This window comes from Trichosurus vulpecula, chromosome X (assembly GCF_011100635.1).
Source record: "Trichosurus vulpecula isolate mTriVul1 chromosome X, mTriVul1.pri, whole genome shotgun sequence".
NCBI classification, from domain to species: Eukaryota; Metazoa; Chordata; class Mammalia; order Diprotodontia; family Phalangeridae; genus Trichosurus; species Trichosurus vulpecula.
In genome coordinates this window covers 45622658-45649301 of record NC_050582.1, presented here as the reverse complement: position 1 = coordinate 45649301, position 26644 = coordinate 45622658, and the positions used below count along the sequence as shown (strand labels likewise).

At 47.9% G+C, this 26644-nt stretch overlaps 1 protein-coding gene across 1 annotated transcript; it reads left to right on the top strand.

The window, feature by feature from the left end:
- The first annotated feature begins 1078 nt into the window (after positions 1-1078).
- On the top strand, positions 1079-19785 carry SASH3 (SAM and SH3 domain containing 3). The gene is given in 12 exon segments (XM_036740103.1): positions 1079-1248; positions 11867-11962; positions 13960-14106; positions 15661-15802; positions 16257-16423; positions 16798-17010; positions 17869-18019; positions 18421-18617; positions 18620-18675; positions 18677-18768; positions 18771-18864; positions 18866-19785. Coding segments are annotated over 12 exon segments (1449 nt in total). The 5' UTR covers positions 1079-1191; the 3' UTR covers positions 18903-19785.
- Positions 19786-26644: the final 6859 nt, after the last annotated feature.

The following is a 26644-nucleotide window of genomic DNA, read 5'->3' as shown; positions in this document are numbered from 1 at the left end:
GGTGGGGAACATCTCTTTCTGCAAACTGACCTTTTAGCCCCCTTCCCATCACATTAAGTAGGTGGCCATCCATTCTGTGTATATCCAGAGCCAGCCCCACTCATTTCAATCCCAGAAACAGCCCTGAAACATCTACTGTGTACAGAGCCTTACGCTGGGCGATGGAGGAGACACCCAGTTAAATTAAGCCCCAGACCCTGCCTTCAAGGACTTTACAATCTACTAGATAATAAGAGCTCTCATCTCTGTAGCTCCTCAAGGTTTATAAAGCCCTTACCACCCAACAAACCTGTGGTGTAAGCAATACAAATATTATTATCCCTATTTTATGGGTGAGGTGTAGTTCAGAGACGGGAAATATTTGGCCCAAGTCACGCAGCAAGGAAGTGGCAGAATCAAGAGCCAGGCCCTGGTCTCTGGTGCTCTTTGCCATGTGCTTCTGTTTCTGCTACAATTAATACTGCTCCCCTTTCCTTGAGCTTGTGCCCACATGTACCATCATTGGGGGTAAAGGGCATCTTAGAATGTTAGAGGTGGAAAGGACCTTAAGAGGTCATCTAGTCCAATCCTTTTGTTTTTTACATGATGCCCAGGGAAGGGTAAGGAGTTGCACAAGGTCTCACAGCTAGGAAATGACAGAGTTGGGATTCAGACAACCTAGGATTTAGCACAAAGTAGATCACCCAGATTTGCAGAAAACTAAGAATTGACTCTGTTTTGTAAATGGGATGATGGAGCTCATGATGGTGGCCAAGAGCATTGACACCCTCCTAGTTTCCGGTCTTTGGATGGTAGGCCATTAAGGATTGTAGGCCATGAAGATTATTGGCCATGAAGGAAGGCCTCAGGATGCTGAAGGGGCTGCCCACTTCCTAGGAGGCTAAGGGAAGGGCTTAGGGGCTGGACTGAAGACTCAAGTAGGACTGGGACTTTGCTCTGCTCGTTCAACCCCAAAGCTAACTTCAGTCGGGTCTCTGGAGACTGAAGCGGGACTTCCTTCCTCCCCAGGGGCTGCGATTGCTGTAAGAGCAGATCACGTGACTGAATTTCCTGCCACCCGCCTGCTGGGTGTCTGAGACCCAGAACCCGTAGTAGCCGGAGGGCTTACTCCACGCTGTGCCCACTGGGCAGAATTGTGGAGGCTGAGCACCTGGTGGACAAGAGACAGACTCCTGGTCAGGGCAAGGAACCATGCTGCGCCGTAAACCCTCCAACGCCAGTGAGAAGGAGCCAAACCAGAAGAAGAAGGTGAGGAACAATACCACTGCTTGTTCCTATGGCTCCCAATGACCCAGATGAGTAGAAAGGGCCAGAGGGCATTCAGTGCTTGGGGTCAAGAAGTCAGTTGACCAGGGCCTACTAGAATCCTAAAAGAAAATCTTACAATTCTGGTATAGACACTTAGAACCCTAGAAGAAAAGCCTAGAATTCTGGAACCGACTCTTAAAGCCCTAGAAGAGAACCTCCAAAGCCTCAGACCGACTCCTAGAACATAGGAAAGAAACCTAAAATTCCAGGATAGATTCATAGAATCCTTGATGAGAATGCTGGAATTCCGTACTAAATGCTCAGAACCCTAGAAAGGAAGCTCAGAATTTTGAAATTGATGATTAGAACCTTAGAAAAGAGCTCCAGAGTTCTAGAATAGACTTCTGAGCCCTGCAAGAAAAATATTTGAATTCTAGAATGGACTTTGAGAACTCTAGAAGAAATCCCTTATCTTCTAGCCTTGAATCCTAGGGCTTTGTCTAGTTACTAGAGTCTAGGTCTTTGCCCACCTGGGTCTCTTCTTCAGCTTGGCCGCTCCAGGACTAGATTCCTTTCCTAACAATGCCCACTCCCCTCCTATCTGAGCTCACCTACTTGGAATCCATTTCACTAGGAGATGCCATGATGCTCCAAGGGCATCCACTCACCAGTCCCTGCCTCCAGCACACATACACACACACACACACACACACACACACACACACTTCCAGTACATTTGGCTCAGTTCTATCTCAACTCCCAGGTTCTGTGAAGATAGGACAAGCCTTCTAGGGATAAAGAGATATAGAAATAGGGGATCAAAGGTGTTAGAACATTCCATGAGATGACGAATACCAGGAAGCTTAAGGATCCATTACATGAGGTGATTTTGGGGCTTGGGGGAGGGTTCCCTTGCTTCGTATCCCCAGTGCTTAGCACAGTGCCTGGCAAATAGTTAGTGCTTAATAAATGCTTGTTGATCGATTGATGGGGAAAAGTTTGAGAAGAGTGTAACATGAGATTTGGAGAGAGTTGGGAGAGATGTGGGAATGTGAGCATGTGTGCATGTGTGTCTGTGTGGTATGTATTCATGTGTATACACACACATGTGTATGTGGGATATGGTAGGGGGGGGGGGATTTTGAAGGACAGGAAAATGAGCTTCTGTCTTAAATAGCTTAGCCATTCATCTTCCTGAAGGCAGAAGCCTAGACCAGATGATCTATTTGTGGAACCACAGAAGTTTCAGAGTAAAAAGATCCTGCAGAGGTCATTTAACCCAATCCGCCCATTTTACAGAGAAGGAAACTGAGATCCAAAGAGTGGAAGAGACTAGGTCACAGAAGGGCAGAGCAGGAAAGGATCATCCAGTCCAACCCTCTCATTTTACAAAAAGAAACTGAGGCTTAGAGAGGGGAAGGGACTTCAGTCCATAGAGTGTCAACATTACAAGGGGCCTCAGAAACCATCTAGTCCAATTCTCCCATTTAATAGAGTAGAAAACTGGAGCCCAGAGAGTAAAGCCTGAGGTCACCCAGCTCTAGGACTGAAGGTTAGGGTCTAGGATTATGTTATAGGAGTCTGGGATTTCCTGACCTTATCCTTTGATCTTAGCCTAGAATTCTTTGCCAGTCGCCTGGAATCCCATGCTTCCACAACTCGATTCTCAGGCCAGTCCAATTCTAGGAGAGAATTGGAGTCTTCATTGAAAGCTTGTTAGGACTGTGAGGCAGTAGAGAGGCTGTGCTGGTGACTGGGGCCACCTGCTCCTGGTCACTGGGGTGTGAATCCTGCTTGGGGTGTATGTATATGTGGGGGTATGTGTCTGTGTGAGTGTGAGTGTGTGTGTTGGGGGTGGGGTGTCCTCAGGTCGATGGGACAGGAGTGGCTGACATTTTCCGGCTTGTCATTGAACAGTGTTTCTTTCTCTGAGGTTCTACCACACCGGATGGCAAGGGGGGGGGGGTGGTGAGGGATGCTTTATATTCTCATCCCAGGTGCTAGACCCAGCAGAGTTGCCATTGGCTGCCTCTTCCTCTGAAGCCACCACTTCCCCTAGCTGGTTCTCTGGGGGTGAGGAGAAGCCAAGACTGCTTTAGTTACACCTGGGCCTGTCCCCCAACCAGAGGACAAAGGGTGGAAAAGAGCTAACTGGAGATGGTCAAGGCCCTCCCCACCGTTTGTGTGACAGCTTTCTACCGATTAATACTTTGAATCCTCACTCCAACCCTGCCTGTCAGGAAGGCAGGCAGGCAAGGTAGAGTGAAGTAGCTCTATTTTAAAGATGACAAAACTGAGGCTCAGAGTAATAGAAGGATCATAGAAAGGAGAAAAATCATAGAAACAGAATGTCTGACTCCTTAGAACGACAACATTACAGGGGGCCTTACAGATCATCTAATACGACTCTCTCATTTTATAAATGAAGAAAAAGAGTCAAGAGAAGGGTAGTGACATGACCATGGCAACACATCGAGGAAGTCAAACTGAGGCCCTCTGATGCCGAGGCCTGAGCTCTCTCCGATGTAGCACAGAGGATAACTGGCTCCCTCCCTTAGCCTCCAGGGTTCTGAGCCCCCATTAGTTAGCTAATTAGAGCCCACCTCCAACCTAGGGCATGGCTGTTGGGGCCTCTGTGGCCAGAGGACTCTTTGCTTCCACAGTCCCTCCTCCTTCCTCTACTCCTACCCAGACAACTCTCCCAAGAAAGAAACGTCATGATGGGCCGGGGAGGCCAGAGGCCCTGCTTCCAGGCACACTTCTGCCCCACTTCACTCTGGGACTTTAGGTGACTCACTTCCTTCTTCTGGGCCTCTGTTCCCCTGTGAGGACAAGGGTAGAATGAAGAATGATAGATGAGTATGTGCTTGTCAAAGTGCATGCTGGTGTGGAACCATGCAGGGGAAGCCTGGGCATTCCTGGGGCCCTTCAGAAGCTAAGAGTGGCTCCCGATTCCTGCCCACCCCACCTCTGATCCTCTGGGACCCTAGGCCCCTCAGACCTGGTGTTGATCTTAGGCACCAGGCCAATTTCTCTACCATCCTCCCCTCAAGGGTAATGGAAGGTGGAGGTTCCCTTGGGAGGATGAGCCTGGCCTGTTCTGGAAAGTTTTGTTGATGGTGGTTTGTCCCAATTTGTGATTTCATCAATGTGGGGAATTCCCTGTGTGGAAACTCCCTCCCTCCAGGCAGATCGGCTTAGGAACTCAGAAGGCGGCCTAGGGCAATAGGAGATGCAGTAACCTGCCTCAGTCACACAGTTGGTATGTGTCAGAACCAATCTTCCCAACCCCCAGCCTAGCCCTCTACCCACATGGCATGAAATCACATCTGTCCTCCTTAAATCCAGCAAGAATCTGACGAGATCTGTGTATATGCGTAGAGAACTTAGCAATCAATTTCGATTTTTAAAGAGCACATGGAGACAATGGCATCAAGGGCAGGCAGCATAGCCTGGACAAAAGCATGGCACTGTCCTATAAGTGTGTGTCAGGAGCACCAGAGGTCAGAGTCACCTGGGGCTGCCCAGTGAAGCTCAGGACAACAAAAAGGGTGCGGTGAGAAAGGGGCTTTCAAGGTGATTTTAGGGGACAAGAGGAGAATCAAAGACCAGATGGGACAACTGCTCAGAGTGGCCAAGGAGTGCTTTCCCTCCCCTCGCTCCCCACAACCAACCAGGTGTCAAGGCTTGTCTTCTACATCCACAGCATCTCTCCAATCACACAGGCCCTCATCACCTCTGGCCTTGATTATTTCAGCACTCTCCTAATGAGTTTCTCCCTGGCTCCAATCCATCCTCCATAGCTGCTAAGGTGATCTTTCTAACGCACTGATCTGACCATCACCTCCCTACTCAACACTGTCCAATGGCTCCCTATTACTCTAGGATCAAATATTAACTCTCTTGTTTATCATTTAAAGCTCCTTTCAACTCAACCTCTTCCTTTCCAAACTTCTTACACATTACTCCCTTCCACATATGCCAACCATATTGGCTTTCTTGCCATTCTCACACACCACATTCCATCTCCCATGCTTCCACTGGCTGTCACCCATGCCTGGAATGCTGTCCCTCCTCACTTCCATTTCCCAGAATTCCCAGCTTCCTTAGAGACTACCTTCTTCAGAAAGCCGTTCTGGTGCCCCCAGCTTCCCTTTCAGGTTACCTTGCACCTACTCTCCACGTATCTTGGATGGACCTAGTTTACATATGCATACGTATGTATGTATGTATGTGTGTGTGAACATGTAGGTATGTGTATAAATGTATAATATATATCTACACACATGCACAATATGTACTTATATGTCCATATCTCTATCTCTGTGTTGTCTTCTCCATCAGGATGTAAGCTTGTTGGGAAAACGTTCTCTCTTCCTTTACGTCCCCAGAGCTTTGCAAAGTTGGAGGCATGTGGCGAGTACTTAATAAATGCTCATCGATTGATAAATTGATCCTTTGACCCCGTGAGAGTTGGGAATGTTTAAAAGGCAGCAAAGCACGATCAATACCAATGGTACAAAGTGAGCATGAGTGGGCTGAGGAGCCAGACAGCAATGGCAGTTGGAGGCTTGGAAGTCAAGTCGAGGCTTCCTAGGAGAGGAGGATTTGAGACCACTTAAAGAAGAGGGTCTTGAAGAAGTAATAGGACATGGATTGGCAGAGAGGAGGACGGGGTGGGAGGTGGGGGGCTGGGGATCCATCCAGAGTCAGGACTGAGGGAGGCATAAGCTCCCAGAAGGCCAGCCCAGCTCTGCCACTTACTGATGTTGTGACCTTGGGCCAGTCCCTTCTCCTTTCTGAGTTTCAGCTTCTTCCTCAGTTACCCAATAAGGGGGTTGAACTCCAGCCTCTTTTATGAAACTGACCATGATATGAAAGGCACTGAGCACAGAAAGGGAAGCACCCAGTGCTTTGGGATGAGAAGGAGGAGGCTGGGGAAAGAATGGTGGAGAGGAGATATTTCAGGACTTCATAAATGGGGGTGGGAGGCAGGGGAGGGGTAGAAGACTGGCCGGCAGGCCTGGCCCACAGGCAATGCTCATAGACTCAAACTGGCAACAGGGAAGAGAATCCAGAAAGGCCCTATCTATCTCTCACCAACTGACTGATACTACTATCACTGATGGTTTCTTAACAGCTAGATCTGATGACCTTTTCTCTCCTTCTAGAGTTAGAAAGAACTGAGTTCAAATCCTGCCATAGCTGTGTGATGCCTGGACAAGTCACTTAACATCTTTCTGCCTCAGTTTCGTCATCTGAGAAATGAGAATAATAAGAGACCAGGGTTGTTCTGAGGTTCAAACAAGATTGTATTTGTAAAGTACCTTACAAACCTTAAAGTGCTATATAAATTCTGGCTATTTTTGTTATTATTAAGTTAACCTCATGGAGCGTTTCCTTGGCCTCATCCAAATTGGCTGAGCCACAGTCCTTGGTCAGAGAGACCATAGGGTAAGAGCATGCTGGTGTCTTTGTCTCCCTGACTTGGAAAGACTTAGAGGCAAGAGATTAAGGCCCTTCTCTGGAGACGCCCCAATCTTGGAGAGATGGGGACAAAGCTTCTAAAGCCCCACCTCGTATAGAGGGAGGGTGGGGTGCCCATCTGTCACCCTCACCCTGGTGCCTGGCCTATCTCATGGGTGCCTCAGTCTGGGAACCAGTCTCTCTCTTTCCCCCTCCCTTGAATCCTGCCATGGCCCCCAAAGCCCCAAGAGACAGCAGATTAATGACAGGAAGAGGTGGAAGGAAAGGAAAAGGATTAGAGGCCTAAGCTGGGAGGTGAGGTTACCAGTCGCCCAACAAAGGCCACTCCTGGCTCCTTGCCATCTCTCTAGCTCTCTTGGCATGTTCTCAACACGGAGGGGAGAGGAGACAGGGGAGACCACAATAGGCCGAATCTCCCTATAAATAGCAAGTCTTCCATTCAGGCAGCTCAGGCCCTCCTCAGGGAGCTCCCCCCTGGAGACCAGCCAGACCCCCCCTTCTTTCCCTCTTTTCCCCAGCCTGTTCTCAGTCACCATCCTTCTTGACCTGTCTGCAGCCTTTGATGCTGTCGGTCAGCCCTTATTTCTTGATACTGTCTCCTCTTTTTTATTTCTTTAGGACACTGCTCTCACCTGGTTTTCCTCCTAGCTATCTGACTGTTCCTCCTCTGTCCCCTTGGCTGGATCATTACCATGTGGCTGTACTCGAAGGCTCCATTCTCTTCTTTTTTCCACTTTCTCTTAATGATCATCAGCTTCCACACCTTTAATGTAGAGGACTCCCAGCCCTATAAATGAAGCCCAGCCTCACTTCTGAACTCCGGTCTTGTATCTCAACTGCCTGCTAGACATCCCATCTGGATGCCCCATGGGGGAAGGGAAGGGAACAAACATGTATGTGCCACGCACTGTGCTGATTGCTTTACAAATATTGTCTCATTTGATCTTCACAACAGCTCTGGGAGGTAGGTGCTGTTATTATTCCCATTTTGGGTAGGCAGAGGTTAAGTGACTTGCCCAGGATCACACAACTAGGAAGTGTCCAAAGCTGGATTTGAACTCAGGTCTTCCTGAGTTCAGGCCTAGTGCTCTATTCACTTCACCACCTAGGCAGCCCAGCATTTCAAACTTAACACATCCAAAATGGAACTCATTATTCTTCCCCCTAAGCACTCCCTCACCATCCTTCCAGTCAGCTGGGTTTGAAATCTGAGCTTCATCCCCAGCTCCTCACTCTCTCGACCCCACCCCCATGCACTCACTTGCCAAATCTTCTCAGTTGCACCTCCACCTTGCCCCCGTCTTTCCTCTTCTCTCCACTCATACCACAACCATCCTCGTTCACATCTTCATTACCTCTTGCCTGGACTATTTCAACAGCTTCCCCATCAGTCACTCTGAATTCTGTCTTTCCCTTCTGTAATCTAGCCTCCAAACTGCTGCCAAAGTGCTATGCCCAAGCCCAGATCTGACTGTGCCCCTCTTCGATGGACGAGCTTCAATGGCTTCCTTTGGCCTCAGGGATAGAATACAGATTCCTCCTCTTGGCATTTAAATCTTTCAAAAGCTGGCTCTGACCTACCTTGGCAGGTTAATCACACTCCCCAGCCGACGTTGTCATCGTCATCATCATCATCATCATCATCATCATCTTCTACACACACACACACACACATCATCATCATCATCATCATCATCATCATCATCATCATTATCATCCCCTCTCTCTATGCCTCTGTCCCTCTGTCCAGGTTGCCTCCTATGCTTTAAATGCTCACCCTATTCACCTCTACCTCAAAGATTCCTTAGGTCATTAGTGCTCCCTCCGATAACTTTGGGTTTCTTTTCTATATACTTTGTATTGACTTCTCAGTGTCCATGTTGTTTCCCACCAGTAGAACAGAAGCTCCTTGAGGGCAAAGCTGTTTCATTTTGTCTTTGTCTCCCCAGCACTTAGGACAGTAGCATCAACATTGTTGTTATTCAGTCATGTAACTGTGGACCATAGCACACCAATACTGGCCATGGAGGTTTCTTGGCAAAGATACCAGAATGGTTTGCCATTTCCTTCTCCAGTGGATTAAGGCAAAGAAATGACATGATTTGCCCAGGGTCACACAGCTAATGTGAGTGTCTGAGGCCGGATTTGAATTTAGGTCTTCCTGACTCTAGCGCTCTATCCACTGCAGTGCCACCTAGTGGCCTGTAGGGAGTGCTTAATAAATGTTTGTTGAATTGAATAGAGAAGAAAGGCCTGGCTTGTTTCTAGCATTGCTACCTACTAGCTGTGTGACCTTAGGCAAGTCCCTTCCTCTGCTCTGGGCCTCAGTTTCCTCCCCTCCAAATGAGGGAGTGGGACTAGATGCTATCTGAGGTCCCTTTCATTCTTGATACTCTGGGATTCTACAATCTGACAAAGCCATCAAAGCAGCTAATGAATCCTAATAATTCAAGAGAAGGGCATGAAAGTAGAAGGGAGATGGGGAGATAGGGAAAAGAAAAGGAACAGAGTGAGCTGCCTCGTTTGTTTGCAATAATAATTATTGTTGTCATTCATAATAATAGTTCCTGTTTCCATAACACTTTAAGGTTTGCAATGTACTGCCCTCTCATCAACCCCATAGGGTCAGTGGACAGGCAAGTGGCTCTAGAGTTTCATTGGCAGTAGGACCTTGGGTTTGCTAGTACAAGCTACTGCTTGCTGGGTTTCTGACCTTGACCTCCAGCTCGACTAGAGGATTCCTTGCTTCCTGATTGCCCACCAAGCTTTCTTGTGGGATGCTCAGTCACAAATTACAACAACCCTGATGGTAGTGTCCGCTAGGCCAAGACAGGTGAATTCCTTCCTCCTCTGTCCCCTGGTTGTAGCTGAATGAAGATATGGGGCTTCCTGCCCAGGCTAGAGGCAGTGGCCTCAGCCCTTCACTGTCCCCCTCTGGGGTCTGGAATCAAGCCCTCTCTGGGGATCTTGCCATCCCCAGATCCTGGCTCCATGTCGTAACTGTCTTGAAAGAGAGCTAGATCTGGATTTGAATCCTGGCTCTGACACTTAATCAGTTTGTGACTTAGGGAGAGTTCTCATCTAAGTGCAGATTGGTACCTCAGTTTCCCCTTTTGTCAAATGGAACGGAAATGGAAACAATAAGACTCTCCCTACCTGCCTCCCAAGGTTGTTGAGTAAGAAGGGCTTTGGATGACCTAAATTGCCAAAGAAATGAGAGCTCCCACTGTGGTAAGAGGCTTCTTTGTGTCTAGTGTCTATTCCTAATTTGCCTTGCCTTGAACCTTCACTAGATCCAAGATATTCTAGCTCAAGTTCAGTTTGTCTTGCCCTAGTATTGAGGGGCATCTAGGTGGTGCAGTAGATAGAGCACCAGGCCTGGAGTCAGCAAGATCTGAGTTCAAATGTGGCTTCAGACACTTACTAGCTGTGTGATCCTGAACAAGTCACTTAACTGCTATTTCTCTCAGTTCCTCATCTGTAAAATGGGGACACAGTGGGGAAAGAAATGGCAAACCACTCCAGCATGTTTGCCAAGGAAACCCCATGGACAAAGTCCATGGAGTCACATAGAGTCAGATACGACTGAACAGCAACAACAAAGCACAGACTACATCCATCCTTATGGCTCCTGAGCCCTGGAAGGTTCCATCAACTTCCAATCATGAAATTAGATCTGCTGAAGCCCAGAGAGGAAGTAGGAGGCAATGCAAAGAGTATTGGGCTTAAAGTTGGAAAACATGGATTCCAATCCCCACCCTGCCGCTTAATGGCCGGGTGTCCTTGGGCAAGTCTCTTCCCTTCTCTGGGCCTCTTACTCTCTAGTTCTGACGTCTAGGATTCTCTGACCAGCAGCTATAAGCATTTCAGACCTGTGGGCAGCATCTCCGTGAACAAACCCTCCACAGTTGTTCTTTAGGAAGCATAACATTAACAAATTTTCCTGAATTGACTTAGCTGGCCAAAACTAAGATTACCCAGCAAATGTTGACAATAGTCAGAGTTACCTAGCTAATGCTGGCGGTAGCCAGAGTCACAACTTTAATGGTAACATAATCAATGTTCTTTGGTTAATTCAATCCAACAAACATTTTTTTAAAAAAGAAAGCTTGTGAGTTGAGGATGCAAAGTCAAAAATGAAACAGGCCCTGCCTTCAAGGAGCTTATTTTCTCTTGGGAGGAAAGAACACGTAAACAGAGGAGTAAGCACAAAATATGTAAAGCTACAAGGTACTTGGGAGGAGGGAGGGTTTCTAGAAAGGCCTCACTCACTTGAGCTGAGTCTTGAAAATATAAGGGTTCCAAGAGGCAGAGGTTAAGAGGGAGAATATTCCAGGCCTAGGCAACAGCTGGGAAAAGGGAAATGGAATGAATGGTACATATTGGGAACAGCAAATGGACCAAGGTGGTTGGAAATATAGAGTGTATGAGGAGGAGAGAGGTGGATTTGGCCAACAAGCATTGATTAAGCTCTGTGTGCCAGGTCCTGTGTGCTAAATGCTGGGGATATAAAGAATGGCAAAAACACAGTCCCTGCCTGCAAGAAGCTTCCATTCTAATGGGGAAGACCTGGAAATACACTTTGGAGATAGATTAGGGAGAAGTTTAAGGGGTACAGATAGGGATTAGACCTGTGATTTTACTTGTATAAGAAATTCCCAGAGAAGGAAACTCTTTCTACTGATACAGACAGCTCCTTCTCTGCCAGTGGAAGAGTGGCTTACAGCTCTGAGAGGTTAAATGACTTAACTAGGGATACCTAGCCAACATATATCAGAGACAAGACCCTTTCTCTTAGAGTTGTTATGAGTATCCAATAAGATAATATACATAAAATATTTTACATACCTTAAAGCTGATCATGCATTCCCAAGTGTTGAGGTAAGCCAGGTGTCCATCTTGGTCTGTAGCCAGGGCTGTGCTCGGTCTGGGGCCTGGGTCAGGGGACTCAAGTCTGAGCCCAAGGGACACAATGAAGTCCTCTAGCCTGTAGGAGAATCAGGCCCAGGGCTTCATTAGGGCTCAGCTCTCCATACTGAGCTGCCTGGCCACAGAGCTGACCTGATGACCTTCTTACTGCCCCATGGAAGTTGGCATGGACTGATGACTTTGTCTCTCTTGCTTCTTCCAGCTCTCCCTTCAAAGATCCAGCAGTTTCAAGGACTTTGCCAAGTCGAAGCCCAGCTCTCCTGTAGTGAGCGAGAAGGAATTTAATCTTGAGGACAATGTGAGTACGGAGCTGAGGGGAGAGGGGACAGGCCATCCTGAGGGAACAAGACCTTAGGATTGCTCTCCACATCTAACATGCACAAGGTGTCTTCTACTAACACTTTTATGGCACAAGCATTCACTAATCACGTGTTTTGTATCTGGAGTAAGCCACAGCTAACCTGGGAGCCAAGAACACACTTACGTTCAAATTCTGCTGTAGATACTTGACTGAGTGACTTTGAGCAAGTCACTTAACTTTGCAGTGCTTTATACAATTCTCTAAGATTATAAGTTGCAGAGAAAGTGCCGGCCTATATTGCAAGAGGGAATTTTGTCCTGTGGAAATTCCCTATATCAGTGACACCACAGGATCAATCCCTCCCTTATGTGCCAGTCACCAGAATTCAAAGACAAAAATGAAACAATCCCTGCCTTCAATAGGCTTACGTTCTACTTTTTAATACCCTTTGCCTCGATCCTCAAACTATTCCCAAACAAGCAACAGAAGTTTTAATCCTGGAAGCCTTCTACTCTCTTGTTTACAAAATCAACAAATGCCTGCCAGGGAGGAGAGGACAGGTGCACGACATGGCCTGAGATCCCACCCAACTCGACATCTCTGCTCCCATGATCCTATGTCCTCCCTACTTCCTACCAAGCTTGCTCACCCAACTCTTTTTTTGATATTTGTCTAAGTCCTTCCCACCAGCCTTCTCCCTTCCTTCTTTCCATCCACACTTGTGAATTTCAACATTTGCCAGGTGCCTGATGTATGCAGGGCCCGGTAGCACTGGGTACTAGGAGAGACATGAAGCTTAGATAAGACAGGGTTCCTGCCTTCATGGAACCCAAAGTCCAGGAGTGGTTGAGCCACCAACATAGCCAGCTGTCATATACATCATTGCAGACTAAGGCCAGGGGATCAAACCATGTTATGAAGCCTCACTGGGGAGGTTGTCATTGACAAGGGATCCTAGAGGATGTGACATTGGAGCTGGTTTGAAAGTCTGGCCAGGAATTCACTAGAAGAAGAGGGAAAGGAGGAATATTCCAGGCATAAGGAACAGTTGAGCCAAAACAAGGCAGTCTAAGAGCATGGGATGATGGAGGTTGGTGGTTGGGGTGAAGGGGTGGAGATTGAGTCATCCAGTTTGGCCAGGGAGTAGGGTGCAAATTCGGGCATAATGTTAAAGGTCCGGAAGAGCAGGGTAGTGTCAAATTGGGGAAGGTCTTGGGTAATACGGTGCCACGGAAGATTTCTGAACAGAAGAATAAGATGGCTGCAGGACTAATACGACAAAGGAGGGTAAGTTTGGCAGGGATATGAAGTACTGATTTGAGAGAGGAGAAGGGAAAGGTGAGAGAGCTCTTTAGGAAACTGGCCCAGGTGAGTGAGCCTGTGTGAGGGAGTTAGCCTTGGAAATAGCCAAGAGGGGGCAGATTGGAGAGACACTGGAGACAGCACGTGGTGCTGCTGGGAAATTCTGAGACAGGGACGGAAGTGTCAGAGGCAACCCCAAGGTTGAAAATATGAGAGACGGGGTAAATGGAATTACCACCAATGTGATGTCAGAAGGAGGAGCAGGTTCAGAGGACAGAAAATGACCTTAGTGTTCCTTCTACACATACATGTTCAGTACTTGCTATGTGCTGAGATTTGCTGTGGAAGAGATTAAAAGAAAACCTAACCCTGGCTGTGCTCTCTGTGAGCTCCCAGTCTAATAAGAGACAAGGCCCATGTCACTAGAGCACATGCGCTATGGGAAAATTCAATGCGAAGCAAAGACCAAGGGCTGTGGGGGTTCTGAGAAGGGAAAATATCCCTTTTGGCCTGGGAGCTCACGTTCCCAAGGTGGGACTTGAGCTCAGGCTTGAAGGAAGAATAGAATGTCACCTGGTAGAGATGGAGGGAAGCAAAAGGCACATTTGGGACCCAGTGGAAGTCATGGAAGACAGGGCTAGAAAGGACTCCAGAGGCCCTGGACCTCAAAGCTCTATCCTTTTTCCTCCTAGATCCCAGAAGATGACACAGGAGGCCCCCCCACAGAGGATGCTGGGAAGAGCGCAAAGAAGCTGGGAAAGAAGTGGAGGGCAGTGATTTCCCGCACCATGAACCGGAAGATGGGCAAGACGATGGTGAAGGCCCTGTCAGAGGGGATGGTGAGGCCTGAGGCCAAAAGGGAGGGTGGAGGACAAGAGATTTAGAGCTGGAAGGGAGAGTAGGGCCAGCTCACCACATAGATAGAGTAAATAGGCCTACCCGAAAGGCAAACAAAAGTCCATCCCGCCCAAAGACAGGTAGAGAAAAGAGCACTGGATGCCAGGCCCAGTTCTGCCTCATATAACCCATGTGACCCTGGACAAGTCATTGACCTTCTCTGGGCCTCAGTTTCCTCCTCTGTAAGATGATGGGCTTGGACTAGGTGGGCTCTCAGCTCCCTGCCAGCTCGAAATCCTATGACCCTAAGGAGGCTGAGGAGTGGGCTTGGGGATGGAGGGCCAGCCAAGTCAATGGTAAACTTCTTTCTGGAGCTGGCCTTGCCTGGGAGCTAGGGCAGGAAGCATACATACAGGGACAAAGGGCTGGTGAACTAGGGGAGTCACTTTAAATTATGTGACCATCTCCCCTCTAATAATTACAAAGACTCATAGAAGGTTAGAGCTATAAAGGACTCAAGAGACTGGCCAATCAGGCAATCTCTTTAAATCTTCCTTTTTTGCCTCTCTGAAATGGGAATGGTCATCTTCGTACTACCTGCTTTAAGCAAGGAAACAGTTTTATTACATTCAAGGTGTTAGGGGAGTGTTTTTGGGGGGGGCGGGGAAGGAGATCTATGATTTTAAAAGCAAAGGGAGCTTCTGGTATGACAACTCCTTCCACCAAGAGAGTAGTAGCCTGTGGCATAGAGATGTTAAGTGACTTGTCCAGAGTCATACAGCTAGTTTATGTCAGAAGCAGGACTTGAACCCAGATATTCTGGACTCCAATAATGGCCCTTTATGTCTACTATGCCATACTGCCTCTAAACTCATAGATAGAAAAGCATTATGTTATTGTGGACAGAGTGCTGACCTTGGAGTCAGGAAAACCTAAGTTTGACACTTTTACTAGATGTGTGACCCTGGGCAAGTTACTTAAACTCTCTAGGTCTCAGTTTCTTCATGTGTAAAATAAGAGGGTTGGACTGGATGACCTTGAAGATCCTTTCCTTGTTCTAAATCTATGCTCCTATGAACTGGGAGGCAATGTCGTGCAATGGAAAGAGCTCAGGATTTGAAGCCCAAGGACCTGGGTTCAAATTCTGACTCTGCTACTTACTACTATATGTGCAGCCTTAGGTAAATATTTTATCTTCTTAAGGCTTCAGTTTCCTTCTCCAAAAAATGAGGGATTGAGACTAAATGACTTCTGAGGTCTCTTTCTATGAAGATAATATAAATATCATAACTTCCCACCATGATGAGGCATCAAACTACTTTCTGACTACAGTGTGGGTCAACAGCACCTGTCCAGCTGACCTCACAGTCTTGAAAAGGCAGGTGCTGTATCAATCTTAAAGCATTACAGAAAGGTCAGCTCTTATTAGCTAGCTTCATCTCCTTCTCCCCAGAGAAGGGGAATGAAATGCCCAATGTCACCCAACACCTAACTGACTGAGCTAGGACTGGAATCTTCCCATTCTAAAGCTGGTGCCTCTTCTGTTTCACCCTCAGGGAGATACTCTGGAGGAAGGGTTGGCCTCCCCAACCTCACCAGACTGCCTCCTGGAGGGCTTGGCTTCAGAGAACATGCCTCTGGCCTTTACTGACCAGGAGGATGACAGCCACCCAGCCCTCAGCCGCCAAACGTCCACTAGTGAGTAATGGTGGATGGAGGGAGTGGACAGGGGATGGAGTCTGGGGAAAATCTGGGATTGGGGATGGGAAGGAGGAGGAGAAGTGTTTCTGCTGTGTTACATGTCCCTCCTCCCCTGGAGTGGGAGGAGAAGCAGGACTGTCATTCCTATAACGGAAGGAGGCTTCAGAAAGCCATTTGGGTCACACTTCTACTTCCTACTACCTTCATCCAGGAAAGAGGAGATTCCCTACAGTTCCCTGGCATCTTCCTGCCCGTCAGTCAGAAAGAAGGCATTTGATGAATGTGGAACTCCCCTTTTATAGTGGGGCCTGCCTCCCCCTAAGGGGGTTTTCTATTTACTCTAGGGCCCTTCCCTGCTCCCCCAACCCTAACAAAAGTCTGTGTTAGGAGCCAGGCTGAGCCAGGGATAAAGGTAAAGCCCGCCCCCCTCCCATTGTCCATTCCCCTGCAGGCAGCGAGCTGGGCAGCCCAGGCCCTGGCACTGTGGGCTGCGGGCAGACCAGCCTGAGGGTGGAGGAGCTGATGGCCCCGATGTACACAGGCCCCTTCTGTGGCAGGGCCCGGGTCCACACCGACTTCACTCCCAGCCCCTACGACAGGGACTCGCTGAAACTCCAGGTGAGGGTACTCCCATGGACCCTCCTGGGGAGGAGGAGAGAAGGGCCTTGGGAAAGAGGTCTGGGTTGGGGAGGAGGGCAGAGAGGAATAACAATAGTCCTAGATAGATAGGACAGCTGAAGAAACAGAAGCACAGAGAGGGGAAGGGGCTTGTCCAAGGTCATATGTAGTAGAGTCAGGACCAGAACCCATATCTCCTGACTCCTAAGGCCAGCAAGGAACAAGATGGGACAATGGAGGGGAACAAAAATGGGAAGTATTCTTCACCCTATGACCTGTAGCTCGGAGGGGCCTGGGTAGTGAGATCTTCTCCCCCAAGTAGACTTCCCCAAGCTCAGGTCCCTTTCCACACACCCCTCCCCCCAACCTTCCAGAAGGGGGATGTGATCCAGATTGTTGAGAAACCACCTGTGGGGACATGGCTTGGGCTGCTTAATGGCAGACTGGGCTCCTTCAAGTTCATCTATGTGGACGTGCTGCCTGAGGAGGCTGTGGGGCCTGCCCGGAGAAGCCGCCAACGTCCCAGCAAGGGCAAGAGACTGAAACCCAAGACCCTACACGAGCTGTTGGAGCGAATTGGCCTGGAGGTTAGTGATCAAAGAGTGGGGGGAGGGAGAAGGGTGCTGGTACAGGTTTGCCCTGCTCCCCAAAAGGCCCCAAGGAAAGAAGAATTGGACAGGACCTCAAGAGCCACCCACTCCAACCAGTACCTGAACAATAGACCTAACAAGTGGCTTGAATATCTCTGGGGAAGGGCAATTCCCTCCTGCCCAAGGTAGCCCAATCTACTTTGGGACAGCTCTAGGGGTCAGGGAGTTTTTCCTTCCATCCCTCCTAAATTTGAGTTTTAGCAACTTCTGCCCATTACTCATAACTCTGCACTTTGGTGGAATACATCTAAGCCCTTTTCCACATGCCAACCCTTCAAACCCTTGAAGACAGCTCTCATGCTAAGTGTTCTCCAGGTTCAACATTCTCGGTTCCTTCATCTGATCCACCCCATGAGATGATCTCCAGTCCCCTCACCAGCCTGGGCCACTTCTAAACAAGTCAGTTAAGGCTTAATTCTTCACTTACCAAAGGATTCACCACAAGGCTCCTTCACACGACAAATTCCCTCAGTGCTTTTCAAGTCGTACTTGACAGGGATGCTGTCAGTCCAACTTGATTGGCCAAAATTCGACGCACACCTACATTCTCAGAAGCACAATGACTATGTAAAATGGTGGCTATTTGGAGCTGGCCCAGAAGGAAAAAGTGACAATGGGGTCAGGGAGGGGGCTAGATTGAGAAGTGGAAGGGACCTCAGAGGTCTTCTCAGTCCACCCCTTGCACTTTATAGACAACAGAGGCTAAGAGGAAGGGAAGTGACCGCTTGCCCAGAGAGGGAGCTGGTTTCAGGCTGGGGAAAAGCTGAAAGCAAGCCTGCTATTTCTCCCTGCTAGGAACACGCATCTACCTTGTTACTCAATGGCTACCAGACCCTGGAAGACTTTAAAGAGCTTCGGGAAACCCATCTCAGCGAGCTGAATATTGTGGATCCTCAGCACCGAGTCAAGCTGCTGACGGCTGCAGAGCTACTGTTAGATTATGACAGTAAGTTGGGGGACCCGGCCCTGGTCCTGGCCCTGGCCCGTAGGCTCTGAGCCTAGCTTGCGCCAAAAGAAACAGAATTCAGATTGTGGGGTTTGTACACAGGGGTCTTCCCTGGGATCCCTCTCAGACCCCTTCCCAGGGCTGACACTGTTCTATGTTCTAAGATTCCTTCCAACTCGGACTTTATCAGTCCCAGAGTCCCTTCCAGCTCAGCCATTCTCTGTTCTCTCCAAGCTCTGACAGATTTCATCCCGTGTTCTGAGGTGTCTCCCACCTCTTGCACTCTCTGTTCTCAGAGATCTGGGTCCTGGGCCTTGGGATAGGTGACTGGGGAGCAGAGAAGGGGGAGAGGGAGAAGGGCCCAGGACCTCACAGATTCTCCCTTCTCACCCCTCGCGCAGCCGGCAGCGAGGCGGAAGAAGGTCCCCAGACGAACCTGGAGCCGGCGCCGGAGCACACGTTGGACTCCAAGGCCGATATTCCACGAGACTCGGGCTGCTTCGAAGGCTCGGAAAGTGGGCGGGACGAAAGCGAGCTGACAGCCCCCGAGGAGCAACTGCAAGCCCTGTCTCTGGAGGCGGGGGCGGGGGCGGGGCCAGGGGCGGGGCCGGCACCCTGAGGGCCTGCCCTGGGGCCCCGCCCACGCCAGCCGGGGCACGCGGGCTCCCTCTGCGCCTGCGCGGCCCCGAGCTCCTGCTCTGGGACCTGCTTCCCGGGACCCTGTGCGAAAGGGACTCAGCCCTTGTACCGCCGAGAAGACTGGCGCAGCCGAGCGGCCCCCGGGCTGGCCGGCGGCTAACAGCAGAAGCCCGTTCTGTGGGGAGCTGCCTCCTTGACCCCTCCCCCCATCCCCATCCTGCCCTCCGTGGTCGCAGTACCTTAGGGGAGCCGGCTATTCAGAGCCCTGTGGCCTGGGATTTGGAGTCAGGTCTATGTGCCACCAATTTGCAGTGACCGAGGGCAAGTCATTCCTCTGTTTTCTCCTCTGTCAAAAGAAGGGATTGGATTAGGTGATCTCTGATCCAGCTCTAAAGCCCACCCTAATTTATCCTTGTTCCCTGGAAATGCAGTTTCTGGTTCTTGGCTTGCTGAAAAGGCCCAACCCGATTTCTTCTGCCTCCGTTCTTTTCTGCTTTCTTGGCCACCCCTGGAGGCTGAGAAGCATGTGTGTAAAAGAGAACACGCACGCAAAGGCGCTCTGCTCCCTCTTTTTTTTCCTTGCAAGGCAGGATGCTTTAACCTCCCCATCTGCAGGGTTTAGGAATTTGCTATCCCTTCCTTTCTTTGCCCTAAAATAAGATCAGGCCTCCAGGCAGCTGCCTCCTGTCTGACCTGGGAGTTAACGAGAGAGAGGAAGAGGTGATTCTCTCAGGATAGAGCTGTCTCCCTGCTTCTGGGGCCTCATTAACCAGAGCAGGCCTAGAGGTGAAGGATTCAGACACCCACATAGGATACTCAAAGCAAATGGGGCATTGAACTCGAAGCTATAAGGGAGGGAGTCATCCTGATTCAGATTTGAAAAAGCATCCACAGAGGGAGCACTCCTCAGGGAAGACCCCACACTATCACCACTCCACACAATGCAAATAGAAGCCTCCAGAGGAGCCATTCCCCAGCATCAGACTCTGCCTGGCTTTCAGCAGTGTCAAGAGCAGCCAGGACTTGGCCTAGTTGGACCTACCCCTCAACCTAATCCTGGGGATTTTAGTGAAAGCTGGCTTGGGGAGGGGGGTGAGGAGCAGGGCAAGTTTAGATTGCAATAAAGCATGTGGATAGAAACTACATATTTACTGTTTCCAGTGTCTGTTCTCAAGTTTGTGGCTAAACATTGTTCATATAGACTGCCAGCCTAACTACAAAGACTGCAATATTTATCTCTGGAAGGCTTTTTCATCTTCCCACTTCTCCCCTCCCCACCTAGAGATGTACAGTGCCTACCCATCAAAATGGTGGTGCAGCATACTGACAAGAGCACTGGTCATGAGCCAGGAACCTACAAAAACCCCTGTGCTCCTTCCACATCCCAAATGTCCAGATACACTTTAGGCATCTCCATCATGTGGTTTGATAACCAGGGATCTTCAGCTTCTCACACATTCCTCTACTGCCAAAGGTTGCCACCCAGCTCTCCTTAAAAGCACAGAGGTTACAAGCCTCATAATCGGAAGCAGGTGGTGGAGAGGATGCAACACGTGGAACTGACTCAGCTCAAGTCCCATCTTAGACACTTATTAGCTATAACCTTTGTGTCTCTGCCTCAGTCTCCTCATCTGCAAAACAAGGTGAGGAGGATTGTACTCAATGGACTCTAAAGCCTGCTACAGCTCCAAATCTATGGTCCTATAGTTTTACTTATGAGTTCATGAAATCAGAGAGGGCTATTCAACTACTGTCTCAGCAGACATCACAAGTTGCCACTTTCCATTGTCTTCTACAGCTCTCCTTTCTGAATCAATCCTCAGTTCCCATTAGGTAGTAATAACTCCACTGATGTCCCTATTAATAAACTTATAGCCCTAGAGCTGAAGGGACCTAAAAGACCATCTAGTCCAACCACCTCATTTTACAGAAGATGAAATTGAGGCCCAGGGAGGGGAAGGGACTTGCCATGACTTGCCTAAGGTTGCACAAACAGTAGTTATCAGAGGGGGGATTTGAACCCAGGTCCTCTGATCCCAGAACCAGTACTCTTTCTATTGAAAGTCTTCCAAAGCCCAACTTCCTGGAGTCTTTCCCAAAGTCCTTCTCTTCTCCCAACAGGTAATCCCTGTTTTTCTGGCCTCACTCAATGCCTTCCAAAGTTCTGCCATTCTCCTCATCCTCCAGCAGATGGCACTTGTTGTCTTCCGAGGGGACCAGCTCTATAACACTGATCCTAAAATCTTCCTCTGTATTTAGAGCTCTGTGATTCTTAGACCTTCTTTATACATGAACATCAGAGCTCCCCACCTCACACAAAAGAGACAAGAGATACACCCTCCTCTTGTATCTCACAATCTCTCTCTGTGTGATCTCTGTGTCAACCCTATGTAGGCTCATGGTGACTCATTAGTTTGCTTCTTCTCCCCATACAGGCAATATCTCCCACCCATGTAGGTGCCTCCCACTAGGTCTAGGGGATGGTGAAAGTTCCCTACTCTTCCTAATTACCTGTGTATCCCCTACCTCCTCTCAGGGCTGCCAAGCCATATTATTATGCCAGGGCTACTCCACAGAATGGCTAGAAAAGGGAGGAAAATCAGAGCTAGCCCATCAAAGATGCAAAGGAAAGGCAAAGTGTGAATCCTTGCTTCATATAACCTTGAATATGCCCCTTCCTTTTGTCTGGACCTATTTCCTTCAACATTTAAGTGCTGGGACATTCAAGATCTACCTTGTACTCAATGCTGGGGATGCAAAGACACAAATCACACACATTCTGCTCTTCAAGTTCTTAATCCAATGGTAACTGAAGATGTACACGCAAGACTGTGACAGAAGAGACTGAGCTAATGACAAAGAGAAAAGGTCCAGGCAAAGGGCTGTAAAAAGGCTGAACAGGAACTTCCACTTGAGAGACAAGATGGATCAGGAATTAACTGATGGGAAAGGTGGTGTCTTAGATGGAACTTGAAGGAAAAGAAGCACTTTACACAGATGGGAAATTTGTGGGGGAGGGTGGCATCCATTCCAGGGTTGAAGAACATGAGCAGACACAGAGACCAGCCAGAACAGTGCAAAAATATGGACCAGTGAAAACATGTTCACTCCTCTTGGTGGAGAGGTAGGAGGACTACAAGTGCAGAACGCTGAATATGCTATTAGATGGGATGACCATAGTGGTCAGTTTTGCTCACCTCGAATAAAAGACAGCTCAGCTGGGGGAAGGAGAAATGTATGTCAGGGGATGAATGACTTGAAAAATAAAAGGCATTAGGGGCTGCTGGGTGGCACAGTGAGTAGAGCACTGGCCCTGGAGTCAGGAAGACCTGAGTTCAAATGTGACCTCAGACACTCAACACACTTACTACATGTGTGACCTTGGGCAACTCACAACCCCAATAGCCCTGCCTTCTCCCCTCTGAAAAAAAGAAAAGGCATTAAAACTAAATTAACAGATTAATTTTATTCTCCACAGGTAACATTACATTTTAACGTGGGCCTTCAATGTTTTAGGTTAATCCTCTAGGAAAGCATAGCCTTGGTCCAGAAAGAAAAATGAGAGGGAGTTGCTTGAGTGCTATGAGTCTGCCTCTCACTGGTCTTACCACATCCCCCATTATATAAATCCATGGGGACTAGCAGCCTAAGGCCCTGGGGGTACCGAACTGATGCAATAGCTCTTTGAAAGCAGCTCCCTGTGCCAGATCTGAAACTATATTACAAAGAAGTAGTCATCAAAATAATCTGACACTGGGTAAGAAATAGTGGTTGATCAATGGAATAGATTAGGTACACAATATACAGAAGTAAATGACCACAGTAACCTGACGTTAGATAAGTCCAATGATCCAAGCACTGGGACAAGAACTCACTATTCGATCAAGACTGCTGAAAAAATTGGAAAGCAGTCTGGGAGAAACTAGGTACAGACCAACACCTCACACAGCATATCAAGATAAACTCAAAATGAGTACATGATTTAGACATAAAGGGTAGTGTCATAAATAAATTGGGAGATATGAACAGTCAGTTTTCAGAGGAAATTAAAGCTATCAGTAGTCATGAAAAATGCTCTAAATGACTAATAATGAGAAATGCAAATTAAAACAACTTTGAAGTACCACCTCATACCCATCAGATTGGCTAAAGTAACAGAAAAGGAAAATGACCAATGTTGGAGGGGTATGGGAAAACAGATACGGTAATGCACTGTTGGTGAAGCTGTGAACTAGTCCAAACCTTGTGGAGAACAAATTTAGAACTAGGCCCAAAGGGCTATAAAAACTGTACATACTCTTTGATCTAGCAATACCGTTACTGTGTTTATATCTCAAGGAGAACAAAGAAAAAGAAAAAGGACCCATATTTACCAAAATATTTATAGTAGTTCTTTTTGTGCTGGCAAAGAATAGGAAACTGAGAGGATGGCCATCAGTTGAAAGGAATGGTTTCGGAAGAACCTGGGAAGACTTGTGAGCTGATACAAAGAGAAATGAGCAGAACTAGAACATTGTGCACGGGAACAGCAATGTTGTTAAAATAATCAACTATGAAAGACTTAGCTCCTCTGATCAAAGCAATGATCCATGACAATTCAAAAAGACATGTGATGAAAGATGCTATCCCCCTCCAGAGAACTGATGAACTCTGAGTGAAGATTGAAACAGATTTTTCCCCCATTATTTTTCTTGGGCTTTTCTCCCCTGCAACATGGCTAATGTGGAAATGTTTTGCAGGATTTCATATGTATAATGGATCTCATATTTCTTGCTTTTCAATGGATGGGAGAAGGAGCGGAAGGAGAGAGAGAATTTGGAACTCAAAATTAATTTTAAAAAAATAAGCTTTTTAAAAAATTAACAAAACAAAAAAAAAACCAGCTCCCTATAGGTTCTGGGGGATTAACCTAAAGGCATTCCAGTAGAGCAGAGGTGGCCTTCTAGGTCCTTGGGTGTGGCCCTGGGACTGAGTCCAAGTTTGACAGAACAAATCCTTTTATTAAGGGGATTTGTTCTTTGAAGTTTGGATTCAGTCAAAGGGTTGTACTTGAGGACCTAGAAGGCCACCTGTGGCCTCAAGGCCGAAGCTTCCCCACCCCTGGGCTAGAGGAACTAGATTCAAGGCCTAGCTCTACCCCCACTGACTAGTTGTGTGACTTCAGGCCAAGTCCCTTCCCCTCTCTAAGCTTTGGGCTCCTTTCTCTGGAAAAGGGTGGGGGGAAGTAGGATTAGATGATCTCGAAAATGATCTCAAAGGTCCCTTTCAGCTCCCACCTTCTATGAGACTCAATAATGCACGATTCTCTGATCTCAATAATGCAAATCTTCTGCCTGTGGTTCTTGGAGACCAGCTACTGTACTCATTACCCACAAGGCCCTGCCCTAGGGAAATGTAAACCTTAGTGCTATAGAAATAAAGTCAAGTTACTATTGCCGCTGACCAACGTGCTGAAGTGGCAGTAGAATGGATATCCCAGGCCCCAGGTTCAAATCCTGCTAGCGACCCCCTGTATGGCCTTGGGCAATTCCCTTCCGCTATCTGATCTCAATAAAACAATAGATTTAGACTAGGGGATCCCTAAGGATCACTTCAGCTCTAAGTCCTACACTTTTTGTTATCCTCGTTCCTCCGCCACTCCAAGATCCACTCAGGACAGAAGGGAGTTTTAGACACTTTTCAGTGTTCTAACAGTAACCAAAAAAAAAAAAAGGTAAAATTGTCCAACCTTTATAGAATGTTATGGCATGTTCAAAGCAGTCATTGTTGAGCTGGTGAGTTTAGGCAGATCCCCTGGGGCCCCATGGAGAAGCAGCACCCTATTTTACCACAATCACCCATTCCTTGATGACTATTTATCTTCTCTTTTTCTTTAGCTTAATCTTTTGTGGGACTGACGTGGCTATCCTTAGAGACAGGCCACAGAGATTCAATGGTTGCTCTCTCTCTCTCTCTCTCTCTCTCTCACACACACACACACACACACACACACACACACACTCCCTATCATAGACTATGAACCTAGCCTCAGATCAGGGTTTAATCCTTAGTTCTTAGCTATGTGACTTTGGCCAAGTCTCCAGGCTTTCTGGGCCTGGAGCTGGCATTACCACATCTTCCATAGTAGCTACTGTTAGCTTACTAGCTATAGAAACATGGTGGAGAGGACGTGAGTTTGAATCTTGGCTCTTACCTCTCTGGGCCTCAGTTTCCTCCTCTTCAAAGGAGGGTTGGACTGGATGATATCTAAGGGTCCTTCCATTGCTAACAATCTATGATCCTCTGGGACTAAGAAAATTCCGGAGTCAGGAAACTCAGAATGAGGTTTCCCAGCTGGGAGGAGATGGAGACCTCACAATGGGCTCCTTTACCCAGTCACATAACAGTGGGCAATCTTATTCAGGCCACAACACAATCAAATGGGAAGGAACTGCTCCCCCCTCCACCACCACACACACATATCAAGCTCAAGTCTCCTCCTCCAGGAAAGTCCTAAATATACAGAATTCTATACCACTTGATGTGCAGATCTCACCTTTTCCTATAAGTAATGGCCTCATTACCAATATAACATTTGTGGCCCACTGGGAGTGGTTGATGGGGCACACCAGAGATAGCATCAGAAGGACCCCAGGGCAATGGGCCCACACAAAGGCACTGGCCAAGCTTCTGTGGGAACCTGACACACAGCTTCCTGATTTTCTGTGTGTGCAAAGTCCCACCCATCACTATAGCCCTAATGCAGGGGAGCTTAGAAAGATTTTAAGCAGTAAATCAAGAGGATTTAGAGCTGGGAGGGGCACCAGAGGGCCAACTCATTTTAAAGTGGAAACTGAGACTTTGGGAAGTTCAAATCTTGGCTCTACTTAATACCTGGGTAACCTTCAACAAGGCCTTTCCCCTCTGTAGGCCTCTGCTTCCTGAGGTCCCTCTCAGCCATGATATTCTAGGGTCTCATAATACTAAGACAGATGTGATTTTAGTGACTTTGTTGTAAAAAATAATGGTTGAGCCAATATTATGCCAATATTTGATTAAAAGCAGAACCTACACATACACACACATACACATATTCTAGATACATAATTTACCATACAACCATACTAGTATCACTGGAGTTAAGACACATTCGAAGGGGGCACCTCTTAAAATTGGAGACAGCTTCTTCTCATGAGCTACGAGCTCCCTTGGAGAGTGGGGGTGGGAAGGGAAGGGAATAAGCATTTATTTCCATAGCACCTACTATGTGCCAGGCACTGTGCTAAGCACCTTTTTTTTACACATATTACCTTATTTGATCTTCATAACAACCCTGGGAGGCAGGTGCTGTTATTATCCCCACTTTACAGATGAGGAAACTGAGGCAAATAGACCATCCTGATTCCAGGCCCAGTGTTCTATCCACTGCATCAGCAGTAGCTTTCCTTGACTCAGAGACTGAATTCCCAGCTCATGGCAGGCCTTCGTACAGCCAACTTTGAAAACAATGCACACCAGCAGATCAGCCTGGGTCTAGAAAGTTCACTTTGACATCCAGAGTTCAAAAGGTAAATTGCCATCTTCAAAGTATCAGTGAGGGCCTCAGTTTCCCATTCTGTAAAATTAGGGCCCTGCACTAGTTTCCTTAGCTGAGGTCTCCTCACGGAGTGGAGGTAACCCCTGGGTTCTTGAAGGTTCTACCAGCAGAAAGATAAACCAAGCTAGCTAGATAACTAGAGGCTGCTCATCACCGAGTTAGCTGAAAGAACTCTTAAAAACCCCTGTAGAACTAGAAGGGGCTAGGATTTGTGTCAATGGAGGAAGCAAAATGAGGGGAAACAAACATATAGCATAGGATTTGTCCAGGATCGCCCAGGGGAATCATGGGATAAGGATCTGAACCCAAGTTCTCTGTGATTCCCAAACCAGGGCTCTTTCAACCATACTGTTGAGTATCCCAGTGAGGGAAGGGTGGATCTGGGGAAAGTGCTCACCTCTCTGGGCCTC